Source organism: Puma concolor, chromosome B3 (assembly GCF_028749965.1).
Source record: "Puma concolor isolate L17-30 chromosome B3, mPumCon1.1.hap2, whole genome shotgun sequence".
Lineage (NCBI taxonomy): Eukaryota > Metazoa > Chordata > Mammalia > Carnivora > Felidae > Puma > Puma concolor.
In genome coordinates this window covers 119,508,762-119,531,078 of record NC_141672.1, presented here as the reverse complement: position 1 = coordinate 119,531,078, position 22,317 = coordinate 119,508,762, and the positions used below count along the sequence as shown (strand labels likewise).

Genomic DNA, 22,317 nt, shown 5'->3' with positions numbered 1-22,317 from the left:
TTACTCCCCTAATCAAAAATCATCAATTTTCCTCACTGAGTACTACATTAAGAAGAAACATGGAGAGACTGGGTGGTTCAGTCAGTTAAGTGTTAGACTTCAGCTCAGGTCATGATCTCATAGTTCACGGGTTCGAGCCCTGCATTGGGCTCTGTGCTGATGGCACAGAGTTGCTTGGGATTCTCTCCCTCCTTCTCTCTCTGCCCCTACCCTGCTTGCACGTGCTCTCTCAAAATAAACTTAAATAAATATATAAGAAATACTATAATTTTCCCTACATTACTTTCACTTCACACATGCTCTGCATTTTAATAGCTGTCTTAATTTTCTCTCTTCATCTAAAAGGCCAACCACTTGGGGCGTCTTGGTGGCTCAGTTGGTTACGTGTCCCACTCTTGATCTGGGCTCAGGTCATGATCTCACAATTTGAGCCCCTCAGCAGGCTCCACGCTATCAGCACTGATTGGGATTCTCTCTCTTTTCCTCTCTCTGCCCCTCCCCCGCTCACACTCTGTCTCTCTCTCTCTCTCTCTCTCAAAATAAATAAACTTTAAAAAATAAAATAAAAGGCCAACCACTTGTTAAGATCCATCACATCTTTTAAACACTTCTGCATCCTGCACGAAATCCTTCCTCATCTATCCCCTACAAGAGAAATGACCCTGTCCTGTTCTGAACACCTGTAATAGCTTTTTTGTAATAATAAGCTCTATTTTATTCCACCCTTACACTACAAATTCATGAGAGTAGTCAATGTATCATATTCACCAATTAAATCTCTGTACTGGATAAAAGTGCTTTGCACTAGTAGGTACCCAATAAATATCTGTTACTGAACTGAATTAAGAAATACAGATCCCAACTTTTAGATTTTTACAAGTTTTAAGTTAAGCTTAGGTCAAGTTAACTGTCAACTTCAGTGACTGCTTTTGAAATTGCTGGCTGCTATACAGACCAAAGTTCATTACCTGCTTTGAGCATCTGTCTTCTCTAGCTTTTCCTGAAGTTGAATCCAGTCAATCAATGCTTTGAAATCTCTCACATAGTTATCCAGCATCATTAGCACCTCCTAGTTAAAACAAACAACATCATTAAACTCCATTCTGATACTGAAAAGTTTTAAGAAAAAACTTTAGACTGAAGTACTTAGGAATTAATAGTTTTTACATTATACTCCTCATTGAGAAAGTAGCAAAAAAAAAGTAGTTTTTTTAATCTTGTTTTATTTTCATTCTCACTGTATGATAAGAAATTAGTAAAGCTGAGAGTCCAAAGACCAAGAGATGGTATTGATATTCTTTTTCAAGAACCACCCCCCATGACCATTCTTTTAATCTTTTTTATTATTAAGTTTAATAAACAGTAAAGTGTATAAATGTATATACAGATCATTTCAAAGCAAAGGCCCATGCATCCATCCACCCAGAACAATGCTAGTCTCTAGAAATTACCTGGTGTCTCCTCCCAATCATTACTCTGTCCTTGCTCTGAGGCAACCACTGCTTTGACTTGTAATAGTTTAATTTTTACCTGATTTTGAAATTCATATAAATGAAATTCATAGAGTATTAACATTTTGTGACTTCTTTTTTTACTTTGTTTATTAGGCTCATCCATGTTGCAGGATGAACCTGCAATTTATTTATTGCCATTGTCCAAGGTCACTTACTGAACAGTATTATATTGCATGCATATTTATTTACCCAATCTACAGCTGAAGAACATTGAGGTGATTTCCAAATTATATGCTGTTATTCATGTATGTCCTCTGCACATATGTATGCATTTCTATTGAGAACAAGCCCAAGAGAGGAAATACTGAGTCACAAGATGAGCATATGCTCTACTCCAGTATATAACACCAAACTGTTTTCCAAAGTGGTTGCCACTCTCACCAGCAGTGTATGAGCCCTCCTTACTCCACACCCTCAACTACACTTGGTATTGTCTGTTTGGGGTTTACTTTAACCTGAGCCACTCTCGTTGGTGGTTATGTAATGGTTTCATTTTGGTTTCAAGATGGTTTTCTATGATTATTAATGATTTTCAGCTTTTTTTCATGCTTATTAGCCATCCTCATTTTGTGAAGTGCCTATTCAAGACTCTTTGATGGGAAGGAATTCCTTACATCTTTTGGATATGGGCCTTTTTTGGTTATACATGTTGCACACATATACTTGACTTTTTACTCTCCTAATGGAATAGAATGTTTTGATGAACATAAATCCCTAATTTTAAGGTAGTCTAACTTCTGACTCTTTTATCTAAGACTGATACTATCTGCATCAATTTTAAGCAATTATTTTCCTACCACAGGTCAGGAAGATATTCTCCAATATTGTCTTTTAGGGCATGGAGTCTCTCCTCTGTTACACTGGTCTGTTTATCTATTTTTGTACCAATATCAACCTAACTTACACTGCTGCAGCTCTAAAATAAAACGCAAAACCCAGTAGAGTAAATCCTCCAACTATATCTTTGACTAGGCTAACGCCAGCCCCTTGTTATTTCCATACAAATTTTAAAATCAGATTATCAATTTCCCAGGAAAAAAATTTAAAACACAATTTTAATTGTAATTGCATATATTCTATAAAACAACTAGATGAAAACTGACATTTTTATAATATTGTATCTTCTGGTCTATGAAGAAATATATATATATCTTATTTATACCTATATATACTTGTACCTTATTCAGTGTCTCTGAAAATGTATGATAGTTTCCTGTGTAGAGGTCTTGCACATTTTTTTTAGCTTTAGCCCTAAGAATAAATGGTAGCTATTTAACTTTTTTTTCATTTTCTGTTACCATTGATTTTTGTATCCAGCAACTTTAACTTACTCAATACATCTAATAATTTCTCTTTAGATTCTTCTGGATTTTCTAAATACATAAATATGAATATGTCATCTGTGAATAATGACATATTTATTTCTTCCTCTCCAAGTGTTATATATTTTATATGTTATTCTTGTCTTCCTGTGTTGGCCAGGATCTTAAGGACAATGTTGAATAGAAGTAAAGATAGCAGACTTTGTCTCATTCCCAATTTCAGAAGGAAAGTTCTCAACATTTCACCATTAAGTATGATGTTTACATAGGTTCTTTGGAAGATTCTATTAGTAAAGATGTTCGTTCTCAGTTTGCTGAATTTCATCAAATATTTTTCCTAGGTCTACTGGGACAATCATATGATTTTCACCTTTATTCATCTAATTTGATAAATATTAATTTCATTCTCAAATGATAAAACCAACATTGCGGTACTGGAAAGAACCTAACTTGACTGTGATGTATTGTCCAGTATTTGAATAACCAGATTAATATATCAATATTTGGTTTAGGATTTGTGCATCTGTATTATTAAGTGGTCTCTATTTTTATTTCTCCTGAGACCTTTGGTTATCAAGGTTATGCTGGCAGAGTTCTTTTTCTATGTTCTAGAAGAGTCTGTATAATACTGGCAATATTTTGCTCATTTTTTTTGGTTGAGATATGATTAACACGCCATAAAATTTACCATTTATAATTATACAGTTCAGTCACTTTTAGTACATGCAGAGTTGTGCATCTATCCAATTCCAAAACATTGTCATCACCCCAAAAAGAAACCCAGTACCCATCAGCAGTCACTCCCCATTCTCTCCTCTTTCCAGCCCTTGGAAGCCACTACTCTACTTTCTGTCTCTATGGACTGGCCAGTTCTGGACATTTCAAATAAACAGTATCATACAGAATATGGCCTTTTGTGGCGAAATTCTTTCATTTAATTTTTTCTTTTTTTTCTGAATATTTTTTTTTAATATTTATTTTTGAGAGAGACAGAGACAGAATGCAAGTGGGTTAGGGACAGAGAGAGAGACACAGAATCTGAAGCAGGCTCCAGGCTCTGAGCTGTCAGCACAGAGCTTGACGTGGGGCTCGAACTTATGAACTGTGAGATCATGACCTGAACCGAAGTCGGACGCTCAACCGACTGAGCCACCCAGGCGCCGCTAATGTTTTCAAGATTCATCCATCTGGTACCATGTATCTGTACTCATTCTTTTTCGTGACTAAATAATTGCATAAACAAACACATTTTGCTTATTCATTTATCGGTTGATGGATACTTGGCTTGTTTCCACCTTTTGCCTATTAGAAATAATGCTGCTATGAATATTCACATCCAAGTTTTTCTATGAAAATATGTTTCTATTTCTCTTGGGTGTATACCTAGTAGTGGATTTACTAAGTCATATGGTAACTCTAAATTTAACATGAACTACCAAAATGTTTTCTACAACAGCTGCACCATTTTACATTCCCAGCAGCAATATACAGGCACACCTCATTTGACTATGCTTCATTTTATTGCAGTTCACAGATATCATGTTTTTTTACAAATTGAAGGTTTGTAGCAACCCTGTGCTAAGTCTGTCTACACCATTTTTCCAACAGTGATTGCTCACTTCATGTCTCATGTTACATTTTGGTAATTCTTGTAATATTTCAAACTTTTTCATTACTATTATATTTGTTATGGTTACAATTCATTGAAACCTCAGATGATTGTTAGCAATTTTTAGCATAAAGCATTATTTAAGGCACATACATTGTTTCCTTAGACATGCTGCTATTGCACACTTATGACTACGGTATAAACATAACTTATATGTACTGGGAAACCAAAAAATTCATTGACTTGCTCTATTGTGGTATTTGCTCGATTGCAGTGGTCTGGAACTGAACCTGGAGGATGTCCAAGGTATGTCTGTATGAGGGCCAAATTCTTGACAACCTCAGCAGCACCTGCTATTTTCTGATTTGTTGAGTCTAGTCATCCTAACAAGTATAGTATTATTGTGGTTTTTATTTGCATTTCCCTGATGACTAAAGTTATTGAGCATATTCTCATGTGCTTATTGGACATATGTAAATCTTCTTTGAAGAAATGTCTATTCAAATTATTTGCCAATTTTTGGCCTAGGTTATTTGTCCTTTATATTTTTGAGCTGCAAGAGTTCTCTATATATTCTAAATATTAGACTGTTATAAGACACATGGCTTGAAAATATTTTCTCTCATTCTGTGGGGTGTCTTGTCAACTAACAGCATCCTGTAATACACATAAGTTTTTAATTTTAATGAAATTCTATTTATTTATTTTACCTTTGGTTGTGTTTTTGGTATCATATCTAAGAAACTGCTGCCAAGTCCAAGGTCACAAAGATTTACACCTATGTTTTCTTCAAAGAATTTCATAGTTTCAGTTTTTACATTTAGGTCTTTCATTTATTTTCAGTTATTTTTTTGTATATGGTGTGAGGTAAGGATCCAAATTCATTCTTTGTGTGTGGATATCTAGTTGATCCCAACACCATTTGTTGAAAAGACTATTCTTTTTCCATTAAATGATCTTGGCACCCTTATCAAAAATCAATGGACACAGATGTGGATTTATTTCTGAACTCTCAATTCTCTTCCATTGATCTATAACTATCCTTATCCCAGTACCATGCTATTTTGATTACTGTAGCTTTGTAATGAGTTTTGAATTCTGAGTTTTGAAAAGAACTTTGTTCTTTTTCAAGATGGTTTTTGGCTATTCTGTGTCCCTTGCATTTCCATTCAGATTTTAGGATCACCTTGTCCACTTCTGCAAAAAAGGAGATTAGAATTTCAGTAGGGATTGGACCAAATCTGTATATCACTTTGGGGACCATTGCCATCTTAATATTAAGTTTTCCAATCCACAAGTTCAGATATCTTCTTCTTTATTTAGGTCTTCTTTAATTTCTTTTAATGATGTTTTGTAGTTTTTAGTGTACAAGTCTTGAACATCTTTGGTTAAATTTATTACTCAATGTTTCTTTTTTTTTTCTTTTTCATGCCATTATAATGGGACTGCTTTCTTAATCTCACTTTTTTATTGTGCATTACTAACATATAGAAACACAATTGTATGCACTGATCTTGTATTCTGCAACCCTTCTGAGTTTGTTTATTAGCTCTAATAATTTTATGTGTGTGAATGGATTCTATAAGGTTTTCTATATGTAGAACCAAGTCATCTGCAGATATAATTTTACTTCTTCCTTTCAATCTGGATGCTTTCTATTTCTTTATCTTGTCTAATTGCCCTGGCTAGAACCTCAAGTATAAGACTGAAAAGAAGCAGTGAGAATAGACATCAGTATTTTGTTCCTGTTATTAGCAGGGAAAGCTAATTTTTGTCTTTAGATAATTCAAGTTACATTACTGTAATACTACATTCTACATATTTGGCAAAGATTTTTTTCTTCTTGGTACTGATTAGTCTTGCATACTAATGGCAATGAAAATGTATATAAGAAAAGACTATAAAAATATAGGCCACTGAGATCCACTCCATTGCTCAGAAAGAAAAACTGATCCCAAGTATAAATATGTGTGTAGATAGTGGTTAATTGTCCAAAGTTGTCATTTAAAATGTATAAGACAAAGAAATTTAAAGTGTTCACTTTATCAGTCTCATACCATTCTCACCTTACTCACCTTACTATGGAGACATACCAGTCTCATTTTACTAGAAATGGCAACTTTCCATACTCCCAAAGATGACCATCAGAAAATACCAACCAACTATAAAAATGATCATTTGGTTTATAAATACATTACTTTTCCATAACTAAGTCTTACTTTCTAGTATTATTGTAACTCCAACCAACTATAAAAATGATCACTTGGATTATAAACATGTTACTTTTCCATAACTAAGCTTACTTTCTAGTATTCAGTGGAACTCAAAACCTCAAAAACACTTTTCACTTATGTTTTTTAAAATATAGATACACTTTGGAAATCAGACCCAAGATTGATTATGTATGCCAAATTAGCCACAAATAAAATACAGTACCAACCTCACATTAGTCATAAATGTTATATTCTAATTTAAAATACTCTTCTGAACAAAGAAGTATTGTTTATTTCCTTTCAAAGGTAATCCTTAGTGCCAAATCCCTGGTAATAAAAGTCTTCTACAATCAGGAAAAGGAAAAAATTTTTTAATTTACTTGGCTTCCTTTTCTCAATTCTACGAATATAATTCAAATTCAATTAAGTTCAACTTAAATCGCCTACATTAGGCACAGAAAGATGTAATTCAGAATAATTTATTTCAGAAGTTTTATGATTTCCCTTTTTGCTTAAAAAAAAGAAAAAAGAGAAAAAGAGAAAAAAACCCTCTAATGGGCAAGCATATAAGCAGCTACACTTCTGATACTAGTTGGCACAGAGAAAGTACATTTGGTGGCTTAAACAACCTATTTTAAGGAATGCTTAGCACAATGTTATCAGAAATGATCAGAGTGGTACCATGCAGCTGTAATCTGAGTCATGTTTTATGAACAGGGGAATACAAACAAGACACGCAGCTGGAGCAGCTTCTTAGTCACTGATGCACATCTTTCTCCCTACAGCTATGAAGGCCATTTTGTCAATCAGGATGAAACAGAACAAAAGTGGCTCTGAAAGTAATGTTATAGGCATTCAGATAACTACATATAGATATACAGCTAAAATTACCAATTAGTTTACCAATTGGCTGCAACGGGTTCGATTGGTTTGTAATTAATTCTAGTTACTGGCGCACAGAGCAGGATGGTTGGCGCCATCCCTTTGTCCTCCTGACACACAATACTAGTGCACAGGCCCTTGGGCCCAGGACATCAACACAGCCCTCCAATTCAGCTACAGGAATGTGCACAGTGGTGTGCCCCTGTGGTGATAAAGGGATGGAAACATGCATCACATGAGAAGTCAGTGATAAAGGGAACCTTATAAGAAAGAGCTTTACCAAAAGTGAAACAAGTTTTTAAAAGCATTATTTTTAAGAACAATAGTTTTAAAAAGTTTTTTAAAAGCTACAAATAGAATAAATAGTTCAAAAGAGAAATCATTGGAAAGAAAAATGGCAAGTAAACCACTTTCAAAACTAACAGTATCATTCACAGTAGTCTTCAACCTTTAATCATTCATTTCTTTCAAATACTTCCCCTTAATTTTCTATATAAGCAGCCTAGTAAAAAAAAAATACAAAACATATTCAATGAATGAAAATCTGCTAATGGAAACCACTCTCCTTTAATTTAATTTTTACCAGGTTCTTTGTGGATAAATAAAATTTGCAGTTGCCTGGGTAATGATACAAATATTCTACTGCAGTGGCTAATTTTTATCTCAACTCATTTACAAGCTGGCTTGATTAGACATTTTCTCTTATGGTACTCCTACTAACAAAACTCAAGAGACCTACTGCAGCTAAGAATAAGTAAACAATGATACTAAAAAATAATTTGTCATGGGGCACCTGGGTGGCTCAGTTAGTTAAGCATCCAATTTCAGCTTAGATCATGATCTCACAGTTTGTGAGTTCAAGCCCCACAGTGGGCTCTATGCTACCAGTGCAAACCCACTTTGGATCCTCTGTCTCCTTCGCTCTCTGCCCCTACCCCACTCAAGCTCTCTCATTCTCTCTCAAAAATAATTATTTTTAGAAAACTGTCGTATACACTGTATGCTAGCCAACTTGACATAATCTTAAAAAAAAATTGTTGCAAGTCTCAAAATAACATACTCAAATTCCCCACTGATGCCTGCAAGTTTACCTAAACACCTGCTTAAGGCATTTATTTTGCCAAACTATTCTCCCAATACCAAACTAAATGCTTATATTCAGGCTGAAGGTCCTCAGCACTCATTTATACCAAGCTCCTCGTTTATAGAGACAAAGGTAGAAAAAGGTTTGGTGATTTCTTCCAAAGTCCTACAACTAGCTTAGAGGAAACATGGAAATCATGACTATTCCTCACTTTCCTTGCAAAGGACAGTACAAATACCATGCGCAAAACTCTCCCACAATCCTACAGCCCAAAGTCACCTCTCCAGCTATGATATTACCAAGTATAATAACTAATGTCAATACATAGACTAAACTCCTAAGTGCTATTCCTGAACCTGAAAGGGAAAAAACACTTTTCTCCCTCATGCCATTTATTGTTATAAATAAATGGTTATTGTTATAACACATCTCACATCCTAAGAGAAAAACACCATGATTTTTTCTAAAATTTTAACTCCCACTGAGTCACCATGCATGGAAGAGCAAAATCTATTTCAAAGGCATAAACTGACTCTTTCTCTTCATCAATCAAATCTCAAATACTTTTAGTGATCCAGAGGAATAATAGAACAGAACTATAACCTTTGCTATACATCTTGTGTCTGGACACCAAGATCTGTGTTCTGTGTTGCACTCATTATCTGGTAAATTTCTATCATTTCAACATAACAGTAGAAAATAACTGAAAAAATTTAAAAAAACAGAAACGCTCGATGAAAAATATCAATAACCCAAGATAATATCCACAGCAGGAATGGCACAGATATTCCTTTCTAAAAGAAAGTCCTTAAATACATTTTTATAAAATCTTTGATGTTTATATCAATAGGATGTGTTTGATCAAAAACAGTTTTGTTATAGTTATAACTTTTTCAGGCTCATGAATAGCACCCAAAACAGTGCAAGCAGTAATAAATATTCAGTAAACAGTTGTTGCATGAAAGATAAGTCTAGAACTAAAGGTTAGTTCTGCTGGTAATTCATTACATAATGTCAGACAGATCACTTAGTTTTTCAGTTTCCTATGGGTAAAATAAGAAGGCTGGATTATATAATTTCTAAAATTATATTCAGATATGATTTATGATACTATTTCACATTCTGTGCTATTTTTGTTTCTAATACAAATCATATGTACATTTTAAATTCTTTTTTTCTAACAAAACTAAATTTTAATATGTCTGTTTGTATTTCTTGATTTTTTAAATGTGAAGTTTTACAAAAAAAAAAAAAAAATACTCTAATTATAAGTAGGAAATAAGGGGCACCTGGCTGGTTCAGTCAGTAGAGCATCCAACACTTGATTTCAGGGTCATGAGTTCAAGCCCCATGTTGGGCATGGAGCCGCCTTAAAAAAAAATTTTTTTTATGGTTAAAAAAATAAACAGGAAACAAGAACTGTACCTTTTACGGAAACTGTTCTATTTCCAAGAATCCTTATAAATTCATCCTTTGATACTTATAAAACTCAACTGTTTTTAAAAATTTCATGCTCTATGGTGAGTGTAACTGAATTACAAAATCAGTATTAGGGTAGCTGTTAAATGAAGTATAATTATTTTAAAGTTTTTAATCCTATAACTACAAAAAATATTTCTGAGACAAATAACTTAATTCTAAAACAAAAACATGATACCTTAAAAATAAGGTAATTGCTAAGGAAAGACTGTATAAATATTTTGTAGGCCCTGTAAATTTTTACTAGAGTATCACAAACTAGATTTAAGACTCATTTATTAAATTTTTACTGTATGTACCCAGAGTGTAGTAGAAACAAAAAAAGCGGATGACATGGTCTTCACTAAAGATGCTTCCAATCTTATTAAAAATACAAACCACCAAACACTTCTACTTAAGAAATGGATCATGACCAAATTTCAATGTAAATACTCATTAACAAAGAAAACAACAAAAGATACCTAAATCTTTAAACAAATATGTTACCATGAAATCTGCCTTATTTGTTCATGACTAAGAACAATTATATCTGTAAACTCCCCCAAATCGTTCAATTTCACTTATTTATTATTTTATTGGAGGATAATTGGTAAATTAATATGGTAAATTATGCTACTTCATTCTTTCACTATCACCTAATGAAATGAAGAGCACACTGTCATAAAGACTTCAGTCCCATAATCGATAATTACAGCATTCCAACTAAATTGAAATAGCTTACAGGAATGTCCACCCAAGAAGTTAGTGTATATAACAACTAAGAGAACTACACATATCAGCCATATGAGAGCTAATTATTATATTTCTGATATTGTTATCATTATCAATGCACTTTGTAATTTGAGCTCACTGGCAGCACATCTTCATGGATTACTTTTGCAAACCATCATTTCCATGACTGTGCCTCTATTAAATATTTAAAAACAGTGAGGAAAAGAGGAATGGGTGTAGAGCAACTACATGACAGTGTAGCTAGATCCCACTCAAATGACTGTCTCATCTTCTTCTGAAGGGGAAATAAGAAGCCTCTTGCTAAAGAACACTGGACAGAATTTCCTGGGATACAATTTTATAAAAATCCATTTCCTAAAGATTTCTCTCTCTGTTTCCTAACACCATCAGCTCAAATTCCTTGATGTGCCCACAGGTGACGAATAAATTCCTATTAAATAGTTTTCACCAAAGAAACAAAACTTCACCAAAAGAATAAAACTCAGCAAACATTAGGAATTCAAGGTTTACCTTCTTAATGTTCTTGCCTTGTTTTATTCAGTCTTCCTATTTTATAATTGCAATATATTTAATTTTTTATGGGAATCATGGAAAGATAAGGAAATGTTCACCTAATTTAATTGTGACAAGAGTCATTCCAAAAAGAAGCCCAAGTCACAGATGCAGCAGAGCAGGTTTATAGGTATTGAAGCCTGTTATCGGAAGGCATTGTCAGAATACCAGGAAATAAGAAATGAGCAAAACCTTGACAGGATTCATGGAGGGGATGAGAGCAAGTGAACAGGATTCAAGATGAGGCAGTTTATAGACAGGCTGAAGCCACAAGCATGGTTAGAAAGAGACTGAGAATTTGGAGATCTAACATGTTGCCACAATCAAAAATTGTGACTAAATTATTGGCACCATGGAATAGAGAAGACAAAAGCAGGGGCATTTCTAATGGGTCTCATCATCTTGACAGAAGACTAGATAACTAAGCCTTTCCTGAGATGGCTATCTAAGATAGCCCTTTTTAACTTTTCAGAGAGAGAGTTAAATTTCCAAGTCTGTAACATCATCCCTCTATTATGCTTTATCATCCATGTTTCTCATCCAGGGTGTAAGTAGAATAGCTTAATCAAGAATCTGTGATACATCCTTTTCAGGTAACAATCATCTTTAAGAATTTCATGAAAATTATGGACCTCCTACCCAAAACAACATACATGAACAAAATAATTTCAATACCTACAGATGATTTACAAACACAGGTCTAAGAATTCAAGGTTAAGAATCCCTACTCTAGACATTCTCCAAGATACAACACACATTAGGACACACATAATAAGTCTCCATTTAAAAAGATGGCTTAAAAAGATGGACATCATACAAGGTATCTTCTCCAACCAAAGCAGAATAAAGTTAACTGATAACAAAGTTAAAACTAGAAAATTCACAAATTTATTGAATTTAAACAATAAATTGGTCAAGAAAAATATCACAAGAGGTAACAGAAAACAGAGACAAATGAAAATAACAATACAACAGATTAAAACTTAAGAGACATATCTAAAGCAGTACTCAGAGGGAAATTTATAGCTATAAATGCTTACATAAAAAACTAGAAAGATCTCAAATCAAAAACTTAACTTTACAACTTAAGAAGCTAAAAAATAACAAACTAAATCCAAAGCTAGCAGAAAGAAATAAAAAGTATAGCATTAACAAATTAGAGAGAGAAAGAATTTCAGAGAAAAGAAGAGGAGGTTGGAGGTGTAGGACGCTGGGCTCACCTCATCCTCCTGATCGCTTAGATTCCACCCACATCTGCCTAAATAACTCAGAAAAACACCAGAACGGACTCTCCAGAGCCAAGCATGAACAAGAGGCCCACAGAAAAGGGTAGCAAGGGCAGAGAGGCCGTGCATGCTACATGGACTGGCAGGAGAGAGCCAGGGTGGCAGAGGGGCAGCCCACTCTGCAAGGCAGAGCTCCCAAAGTCTGGCTTGCAAAAGCGGAGAGGCCAGACTGCATGAGTTCTAACAGCCACCGGGACTTAACATCTGGAATGTTAAAACTCAACACCTCTACTCTCTGAGAGTGGGGAGGGCGAGAGGATGCCGGGAGGGAGAGTTGTTGAGTCCCAGAAGGACAGAGCTCATCTCAGTGGTGGAACAAAGGCACTGGCAAGTACCATTTCCCTCTCCCATCCCCCAGCCGAAAGTCCACAGGGAACCAGTTCCTGTCACCAAACTTGCTTGCACCCCGCAAACACCCAATGCGGTGCTTCTGTGGATACATCCCTCCTAGGGGCCAGCCTCCCTCCTGGTGCTTCGGGACCCTCCCGCAGGGGACCACCTACGGCAAAGCAAGCTAAGCCTGCCCCTCCAGCCACAGTGCACCTTGCGGATCCACCCTGTCTAATACGCCCTTGGCCAGATCCCATTAAAGCAGCACCACAAGCCTTGCAGTATGCAAGCAGCCCAGACAGGGGTCACACCACTCCACAGTGAGTCCTACCCCTAAGAGAGGGGAAGATAAGGTACACACCAGTCTGACAAGTTACTCTGGAGAGCACAGTGGAAGTGCCCTGCAGTTTGGAGATACCGCAGAGACTACCCAAAATGAAGAAACAGAAGAATTCTCCTCAAAAGGAACTCCAGGAAGTAGCAACAACTAACGAATTGATCAAAAATGATGTAAGCAATATAATGGAACAAGAATTTAAAATAATAGTCATAAAATTAATTGCTGGGCTTGAAAAAAACATACAGGAGAGCAGAGAATCTATTGCCACAGAGATAAAGGGACTAAGATATAGTTAGGAGGAGATAAAAAATGCTATAAATGAGGTGCAAAATAAAATGGAGGTGGGCATAGCACGGATTGAAGAGGCAGAGGAGAGAAGGTGAATTAGAAGATAAAATTATGGAAAAAGAGGAAGCTAAGAAAAAGAGAAATAAAAAATCCAGGAGTATGAGGGGAGAATTAGAGAACTAAGTGATGCAATCAAATGGAACAATAACCCTATCAAAAGAATTCCAGAAGAAGAAGAGAGAAAAAGGGGCTGAAGGTGTACTTGAACAAATCATAGCTGAGAACTTCCCTGATCTGGGGAAGGAAACAAACATTGAAATCCAAGAGGCACAGAGAACTCCCTTCATACAAAACTTGAATCAATCTTCTGCACAACATATCATAGTGAAACTGGCAAAATACAAGGATAAAGAGAGAATTCTGAAAGCATCCAGGGATAAACACGCTCTAACTTACAAAGGTAGATGCCTAAGAGTAGTAGCAGACCTATCTACTGAAACTTGGCAGGCCAGAAAGGAATGGCAGGAAATCTTCAATGTGATGAACAGACAAAATATGCAGCTAAGAATCCTTTATCCAGCAAGTCAGTCATTTAGAATAGAAGGAGAGATAAAGGTCTTCCCAAACAAACAAAAACTGAAGGAATTCATCACTAAACCAGCCCTACAAGAGATCCTAAGGGGGATTCTGTGAGTGAAATGTCGCAAGGACCACAAAGTACCAGAGACATCACTACAAGCGTGAAACCTACAGACATCACAATGACTCTAAACCCATATCTTTCTATAGTAACACTGAATGTAAATGGACTAAATGTGCCAACCAAAAGACATAGGGTATCAGAATGGATAAAAAAACAAGACCCATCTATTTGCTGTCTACAAGAGACTCATTTTAGACCTGAGGACACCTTCAGATTGAAAGTGAGGGGATGGAGAACTATCTATCATGCTACTGGAACTCAAAGAAAGCTGGAGTAGCCATACTTATATAAGACAAACTAGACTGTAAATTAAAGGCTATAACAAGAGATGAAGAAGGGCATTATATAATAATTACAGGGTCTATCCATCAGGAAGAGCTAACAATTATAAATGTCTACGTGCTGAATATGGGAGCCCCCAAATATATAAAACAATTAATCACAAACATGAGCAACCTTATTGATAAGAATGTGGTAATTGCAGAGGACTTTAATACTCCACTTACAGGAATGGAGAGGTCATGTAGACACAGAATCAATAAAGAAACAAGGGCCCTGAATGATACATTGGACCAAATGGACTTGACAGATATATTTAGAACTCTGCATCCCAAAGCAACAGAAGATAATTTCTTCTCGAGTGCACATGGAACATTCTCCAAGATAGATCACATACTGGGTCACAAAACAGCTTCATAAGTATAAAGAAGTGAGATCATACCATGCACACTTTCAGACCACATGCTATGAAGCTTGAAATCAACCACAGGAAAAAGTCTGGAAAACCTCCAAAAGTATGGAGGTTAAAGAACACCCTACTAAAGAATGAGTGGGTCAACCAGGCAATTAGAGAAGAAATCAAAAAATATATGGAAACAAATGAAAATGAAAATACAACAATCCAAATGCTTTGGGATGCAGCGAAGGCAGTCCTGAGAGGAAAATACATTGCAGTCCAGAAGCTGGTACGTCTTTGTCTGAGGGCTTACACTTCAGAGCTTTGGGCCACCTTTCAGGAACTAAGGGCACAGCCATGAAGAAGAATGCAGTCTCACTATGGCCCACCATGCCATTTACAGCAGATCAATGAAACCAAGAGTTGGTTTTTTGAAAAAATAAACAAAATTGATATACCTCTAGCCAGGCTTCTCAAAAAGAAAAGGGAGAGGAGCCAAATAGATACAATCATGAATGAAAATGTAATTATTATAATCAATCCCTCAGAAATATAAGTAATTATCAGGGAATACTATGAAAAAGTATATGCCAACAAACTGGAAAACCTGGAAGAAACGGACAAATTCCTAAGCACCTACACACTTCCAAAACTCAGGAAGAAATAGAAAATTTGAAGAGACCCATAACCAGCGAAGAAATTGAATCAATTATCAAAAATCTCCCAACAAATAAGAGTCCAGGATCAGATGGCTTCCCTGGGGAATTCTACCAGACATTTAAAGCAGAGTTAATACCTATCCTTCTCAAGCTGTTCCAAAAAAGAAAAAGGGAAGGAAAACTTCCAGACTCATTCTATGAAGCCAGTATTACTTTGACTGCCAAACCAGAAAGAGACCCAGCAAAAGAAGAGAACTACAGGCCAATATCCCCGATGAATACGGATGCAAAAATGCTCAACGAGATACTAGCAAATCGAATTCAACAGCATGCAAAAAGAATTATTCACCATGATCAAGTGGGATTCGTTCCTGGGCTGTAGGGCTGGTTCAATATTCATAAATCAATCAATGTGATACATCACATTAATAAAACAAAGGATAAGAACCATATGATCCTGTCAATCGATGCAGAAAAAGCATCTGACAAAATTCAGCATCCTTTCTTAATAAAAACCCTCGAGAAAGTCGGGATAGAAGGAACATACTTAAACATCATAAAAGCCATTTATGAAAAGCCCACAGTTAATACCATCCTCAATGGGGAAAAACTGAGAGCTTTCTCCCTGAGATCAGGAACACGACAGGGATGTCCACTCTCACCGCTGTTGTTTAACATAGTGTTGGAAGTGCTAGCATCAGCAATCAGACAACAAAAGGAAATCAAAGGCATCAAAATTGGCAATGATGAAGTCAAGCTTTCACTTTTTGCAGATGACATGATATTATACATGGAAAACCCGACAGATTCCACCAAAGTCTGCTAGAACTGATACATGAATTCAGCAAAGTTGCAGGATACAAAATCAATGTACAGAAATCAGTTGCATTCTTATACACTAATAATGAAGCAACAGAAAGACAAATAAAGAAACTGATCCCATTCACAATTGCACCAAGAAGCATAAAATACGTAGGAATAAACCTAATCAGAGATGTAAAAGATCTGTATGCTGAAAACTATAGAAAGCTTATGAAGGAAATTTAAGAAGATACAAAGAAATGGAAAAACATTCCGTGCTCATGGATTGGAAGAATAAATATTGTTAAAACGTCAATACTACCCAAAGCTATCTACACATTCAATGCAATCCCAATCAAAGTTGTACCAGCATTCTTCTCGAAGCTAGAACAAGCAATCCTAAAATTTGTATGGAACCACAAAAGGCCCTGAATAGCCAAAGTAGTATTGAAGAAGAAGACCAAAGTGGGAGGCATCACAACCCCAGACTTCAGCCTCTACTGCAAACCTGTAATCATTAAGACAGCATGGTATTGCCACAAAATAGACACGTAGACCAACGGAATAGAATAGAGACTCCAGAATTGGACCCACGAAAGTATGGCCAACTAATCTTTGACAAAGCAGGAAAGAATATCCAATAGAAAAGAAAAACAGTCTCTTTAACAAATGGTGCTGGGAGAACTGGACAGCAACATGCAGAAGAATGAAACTAGATCACTTTCTCACACCATTCACAAAAATAAACTCAAAATGGATGAAGGACATTTCCTGGGGAGACAGAAAACCATCAAAACCCTAGAGGAGAAAGCAGGAAAAAACCTCTCTGACCTCAGCCGCAGCAATTCCTTACTTGACACATCTCCAAAGGCAAGGGAATTATAGCAAAAATGAACTATTGGGACCTCATGAAAATAAAAAGCTTCTGCACTGCAAAGGAAACAATCAACAAAACTAAAAGGCAACCAACAGAATGGGAGACAATAGTTCCAAATGACATATCAGACGACAAAGGGCTGTTATCCAAAATCTATAAAGAACTCACCAAACTCCACACCCGAAAAACAAATAATCCTATGAAGAAATGGGCAGAACATGTAAATAGACACTTCTCTAAAGAAGACATCCATATGGCCAACAGGCACATGTAAAGATGCTCAATGTCACTCCTCATCAGGGAAATACAAATCAAAACTACTCAGATACCACCTCACACCAGTCAGAGTGGCTAAAATGAACAAATCAGGAGACTATAGATGCTGGTGAGGATGTGGAGAAATGGGAACCCTCTTGCACTGTTGGTGGGAATGCAAACTGGTGCAGCCGCTCTGGAAAACAGTGTGGAGCTTCCTCAAAAAATTAAAAATAGATCTACCCTATGACCCAGCAATAGCACTGCTAGGAATTTACCCAAGGGATACAGGAGTGCTGACGCATAGGGGCACTTGTACTCCAATGTTTACAGCAGCACTTTCAACAATAGCCAAAATATGGAAAGAGCCTAAATGTCCATCACTGATGAATGGATAAAGAAATTATGGTATATATATACAATGGAATACTACTTGGCAACGAGAAAGAATGAAATATGGCCTTTTGTAGCAACATGGATGGAACTGAAGAGTGTTATGCTAAGTGAAATAAGTCATACAGAGAAAGATACCATATGTTTTCACTCTTATGTGGATCCTGAGAAACTTAACAGAAGACCATGGGGGAGGGGGAGGGGGGAAAAAGTTACAGACAGGGAACGAGGCAAACCATAAGAGACTCTTAAAAAGAATAAACTGAGGGTTGATGGGGGGTGGGAGGGAGGGGAAAGTGGGTGATGGGCATTGAGGAGGGCACCTGTTGGGATGAGCACTGTTGTATGGAAACCAATTTGACAATAAATTTCATATTAAAAAAAAAACCAACACCTTCACAGGTACTTTTGCACCTTTTGCTGAATATGAAGTATTGTCTTTTGAATAGCTGTTACAAGGGGAAACAATGTTTAAATTATTAACATTGGATGAAGGCTAATCATGGTCACTTGTCTAAGTATCTGGAAGTGGCAAGAAAAATTCCCTCACACTTGTTTAGTGCTTTCTAATTTCCAAACACTTTCACATGTCATCTTGATTAACCCTCAGTACAGTGTAGTAAAGTAGTTAAAGGCTCAGGCTCAGCAGGGGGGCTGCCTGGATTGAGGCCCTTACTCTGCCGTATTTAACCTCTCTAAACCCTGGATTTCTTTTCTGAAAATGGGAACAGCAGTACTGGTCTGTGGGAATATTGTGTGGATTAAGTGTGATGATCTGGCTGAAGTAGTTAGCACAGTGTCTTTGACAATAAATTTCATTTAAAAAAAAAATGAATAAATGTTGAAAAAAAAGGAAAAAAAAAAAGCCAATGACTGCCAAGGCAAATCATACTCAAATTCACAAAATGCACAGGCAAGAAAGGAATCCTGAAAGCAGCAAGGGGAAAAAAGCCCTTAACCTACACGTTCACAGAAGATCTGTATACAGAAACTTGGCAGGTCAGAAAGGTACGGCAGGAATATATTCAATGTGCTAAACAGGATAAATATACAGCCAAGAATTCTTTATTCAGCAAGGCTGTCATTCAAAACAGAAGGAGAGATAAGAGTTTCCCAGACAAAGAAAAACTAAAGGAGTTCATGACCATTAAACCAGCCCTGCAAGAAATTTTAAGGGAGACTCTTTGGAGAAATTAAAATACCAAAGCAACAAAGACTAAAAAGGACTGAAGAGTATCACCAAAAACACTAACTCTACAGGTAACACACTGGCACTAAATTCACACCTTTCAATAATCACCCTGAAATTAAATGGACTAAATGCTCGAATCAAAAGACACAGGGTATTAGAATGGATAAAAAAAAATAAAAGTAGTCTATATGCTGCCACAAGAGACTCATTTGAGACCTAAGGATGCCTGCAGATTGAAAGTAAGGGGATGGAGAACCATCTATCATGCTAATGGACATCAAAAGAAAGCTGCAGTAGCCATACTTATATCAGACAAGGTAGATTTTTAAATCAAAGACTGTAACAAGAGATAAAGAAGGGCATTATATCATAATTAAGGGGTCTTTCCATCTAACAAGAAGGAAAGAAGATCTAACAATTATAAATATTTATGCCCCCAATGTGAAGCACCCAAATATATAACTCAATTAAAAACAAACAAACAAACTCATTGTGGGGGCACCTGGGTGGTTCAGTCGGTTGGGCATCCAACTGCAGCCCAGGTCATGATCTCACAGTTGTGGCTTTGAGCCCCACATCAGGCTTGAGCTGACAGCTCAGAGACTGGAGCCTGCTTCAGATTCTGTGTCTTTCTCTCTCTCTGCCCCTCTCCCACTTGTGATCTGTCTCTCGAAAATAAATAAATTGTTAAAAAAAATTTTTTTTTAAAAAGAAACTCATTGTGGCACAAAAACACACACTCAGATCAATGGAACAGAACAGAGAACCCAGAAATGGACTCACAAATATATAGCCAACTAATCTTTGACAAAGCAGGAAAGAATATCCAATGGAAAAAAAAAAAAACAGTCTCTTTTAACACATGGGGCTGGGAGAGCTGGACAGCAACATGCAGAAGAATGAAACTAGACCACTTTCTTACACCATTCACAAAAATAAACTCAAAACGGATGAAAGACCTAAACGTAAGACAGGAAGCCATCAAAATCCTCGAGGAGGAAGCAGGCAAAAACCTCTTTGATCTTGGCCACAGCAACTTCTTACTGAACATGTCTCCAGAGGCAAGGGAAACAAAAGCAAAAATGAACTCTTGGGACCTCATCAAAATAAAAAGTTTCTACACAGCAAATGAAACAATCAGAAAAATTAAAAGGCAGCCAACAGAATGGGGGAAGATATTTGCAAACGACACATCAGATAAAGGGTTAGTATCCAAAATCTATCAAACTCAACACCCAAAAAACAAATAATCCAGTGAAGAAATGGGCAAAAGACATGAATAGGTACTTCTCCAAAGAAGACAGCCAGATGGCCAACCGACACATGAAAAAATGCTCAACTTCACTCATCATCAGGGAAATACAAATCAAAACCACAATGAGATACCACCTCACGCCTGTCAGAATGGCCAACATTAACAATCAGGCAACAACAGATGTTGGCGAGGATGTGGAGAAAGAGGATCTCTTTTGCATTGTTGGTGGGAATGCAAACTGGTGCGGCCACTCTGGAAAACAGTATGGAGGTTCCTCAAAAAATTAAAAAAAGAACTACCCTACGACCCAGCAATTGCACTATTAGGTATTTATCCAAGGGATACAGGTATGCTGTTTCGAAGAGACACATGCACCCCCATGTTTATAGCAGTACTATCAACAATAGCCAAAGTATGGAAAGAGCCCAAATGTCCATCTATGGATTCATGGATAAAGAAAATGTGGTGTATATATATATATATATACATACACACACACACATTTTCTTTATCCATGCATGTATCCATGTACACACACACACACACACACACACACACACACACACACAATGGAGTATTACTCGGCAATCAAAAAGAATGAAGTCTTGCCATTTGCAACTATGTGGATGGAACTAGAGGGTATTCTCCTAAGCGAAATTAGAGAAAGACAAATATCATATGACTTCACTCATATGAGGACTTTAAGACACAGAACAGATGAACATAAGGGAAGGGAAGCAAAAATAATATAAAAACAGGGAGGGGGTCAAAACATAAGAGACTCTTAAATATGGAGAACAAACAGAGGGCTACTGGAGGGGTTGTGGGAGGAGGGATGGGCTAAATGGGTAAGGGGCATTAAGGAATCTACTCCTGAAATCACTGTTACACTATATGCTAACTAATTTGGATGTAAATTAAAAAAATAAAATTGAAAAAAGAGAAACTCATTGATAATAATAAAATAGAAGGGGACTTTAACATCCCACTTAAAGCAATGGACAGATCATCTAAGCAGACAATCATCAAGGAAACAATGGCTTTGAATGGCACATTAGACCAGATGGACTTAACAGATATATTCAGAACATCTCATCCTAAAGCAGCAGAATACACATTCTTCTCAAGTGTACATGAAACATTCTCCAGAATAGATCATGTACCGGGTCACAAATCAGCCCTCGACAAATACAAAAAGATCAAGATCATACCATGTATATTTTCAGATCACAACACTATGAAACTCAACATCAACCCCAAGAAAAAATTTGAAAAGCCATCACATACTTGGAGACTAAAGAACATCCTACTGAGGTGAGTGGGTGACTCAGTCGGTTAAGTGTCCGACTTCGGCTCAGGTCAGGTCTCATGATTTGTGGGTTCGAGTCCCACATTAGGCTCTGTGCTAACAGCTCAGAGCCTGGGGCCTGCTTCAGATTCTGTGTTTCCCTCTCTCTGCCCTTCCCCTGCTTGTGCTCTCTCTCTCTCAAAAATAAATAAACATTAAAAAAAAATTTTAAAGAACATCCTACTAAAGAATGAATGGGTTAACCAGAAAATTAAAGAAGAAATTTTATTTTTTTTTATTTTTTTATTTTTTTTCAATATATGAAATTTATTGTCAAATTGGTTTCCAAATAACACCCAGTGCTCCTGTTGTATGGAAACCAATTTGACAATAAGTTTCATATATTGGAAAAAAAAACAAAAACAAAAACAGCCTGCAATACATAAGATCATGGTCTGGCCCCTATGTGGCTTGGTAGCCTCTTCCCAGACCAGACCTCTCACCCTGTTCTGTGCTTCAGTCACTCAAACCTTCTTACAGCCCCTCAGCGGTGTCCTGCTTCCTCCGACTACATCGTCTGGAAACAT

At 36.5% G+C, this 22,317-nt stretch overlaps 1 protein-coding gene across 5 annotated transcripts in view; it reads right to left on the bottom strand.

Annotated features, from left to right (window-relative positions):
• SCAPER (S-phase cyclin A associated protein in the ER) overlaps window positions 1–22,317 on the bottom strand; it is a 505,214-nt gene that overhangs the window by 421,975 nt on the left and 60,922 nt on the right. For all 5 annotated transcript variants that reach the window (XM_086711283.1, XM_086711287.1, XM_086711288.1 and 2 more), the window contains one exon: window positions 969–1,069. In XM_086711283.1, coding sequence (XP_086567409.1) covers window positions 969–1,069 — 101 coding nt within the window. The remainder of the gene's footprint in view (window positions 1–968; window positions 1,070–22,317) is intronic.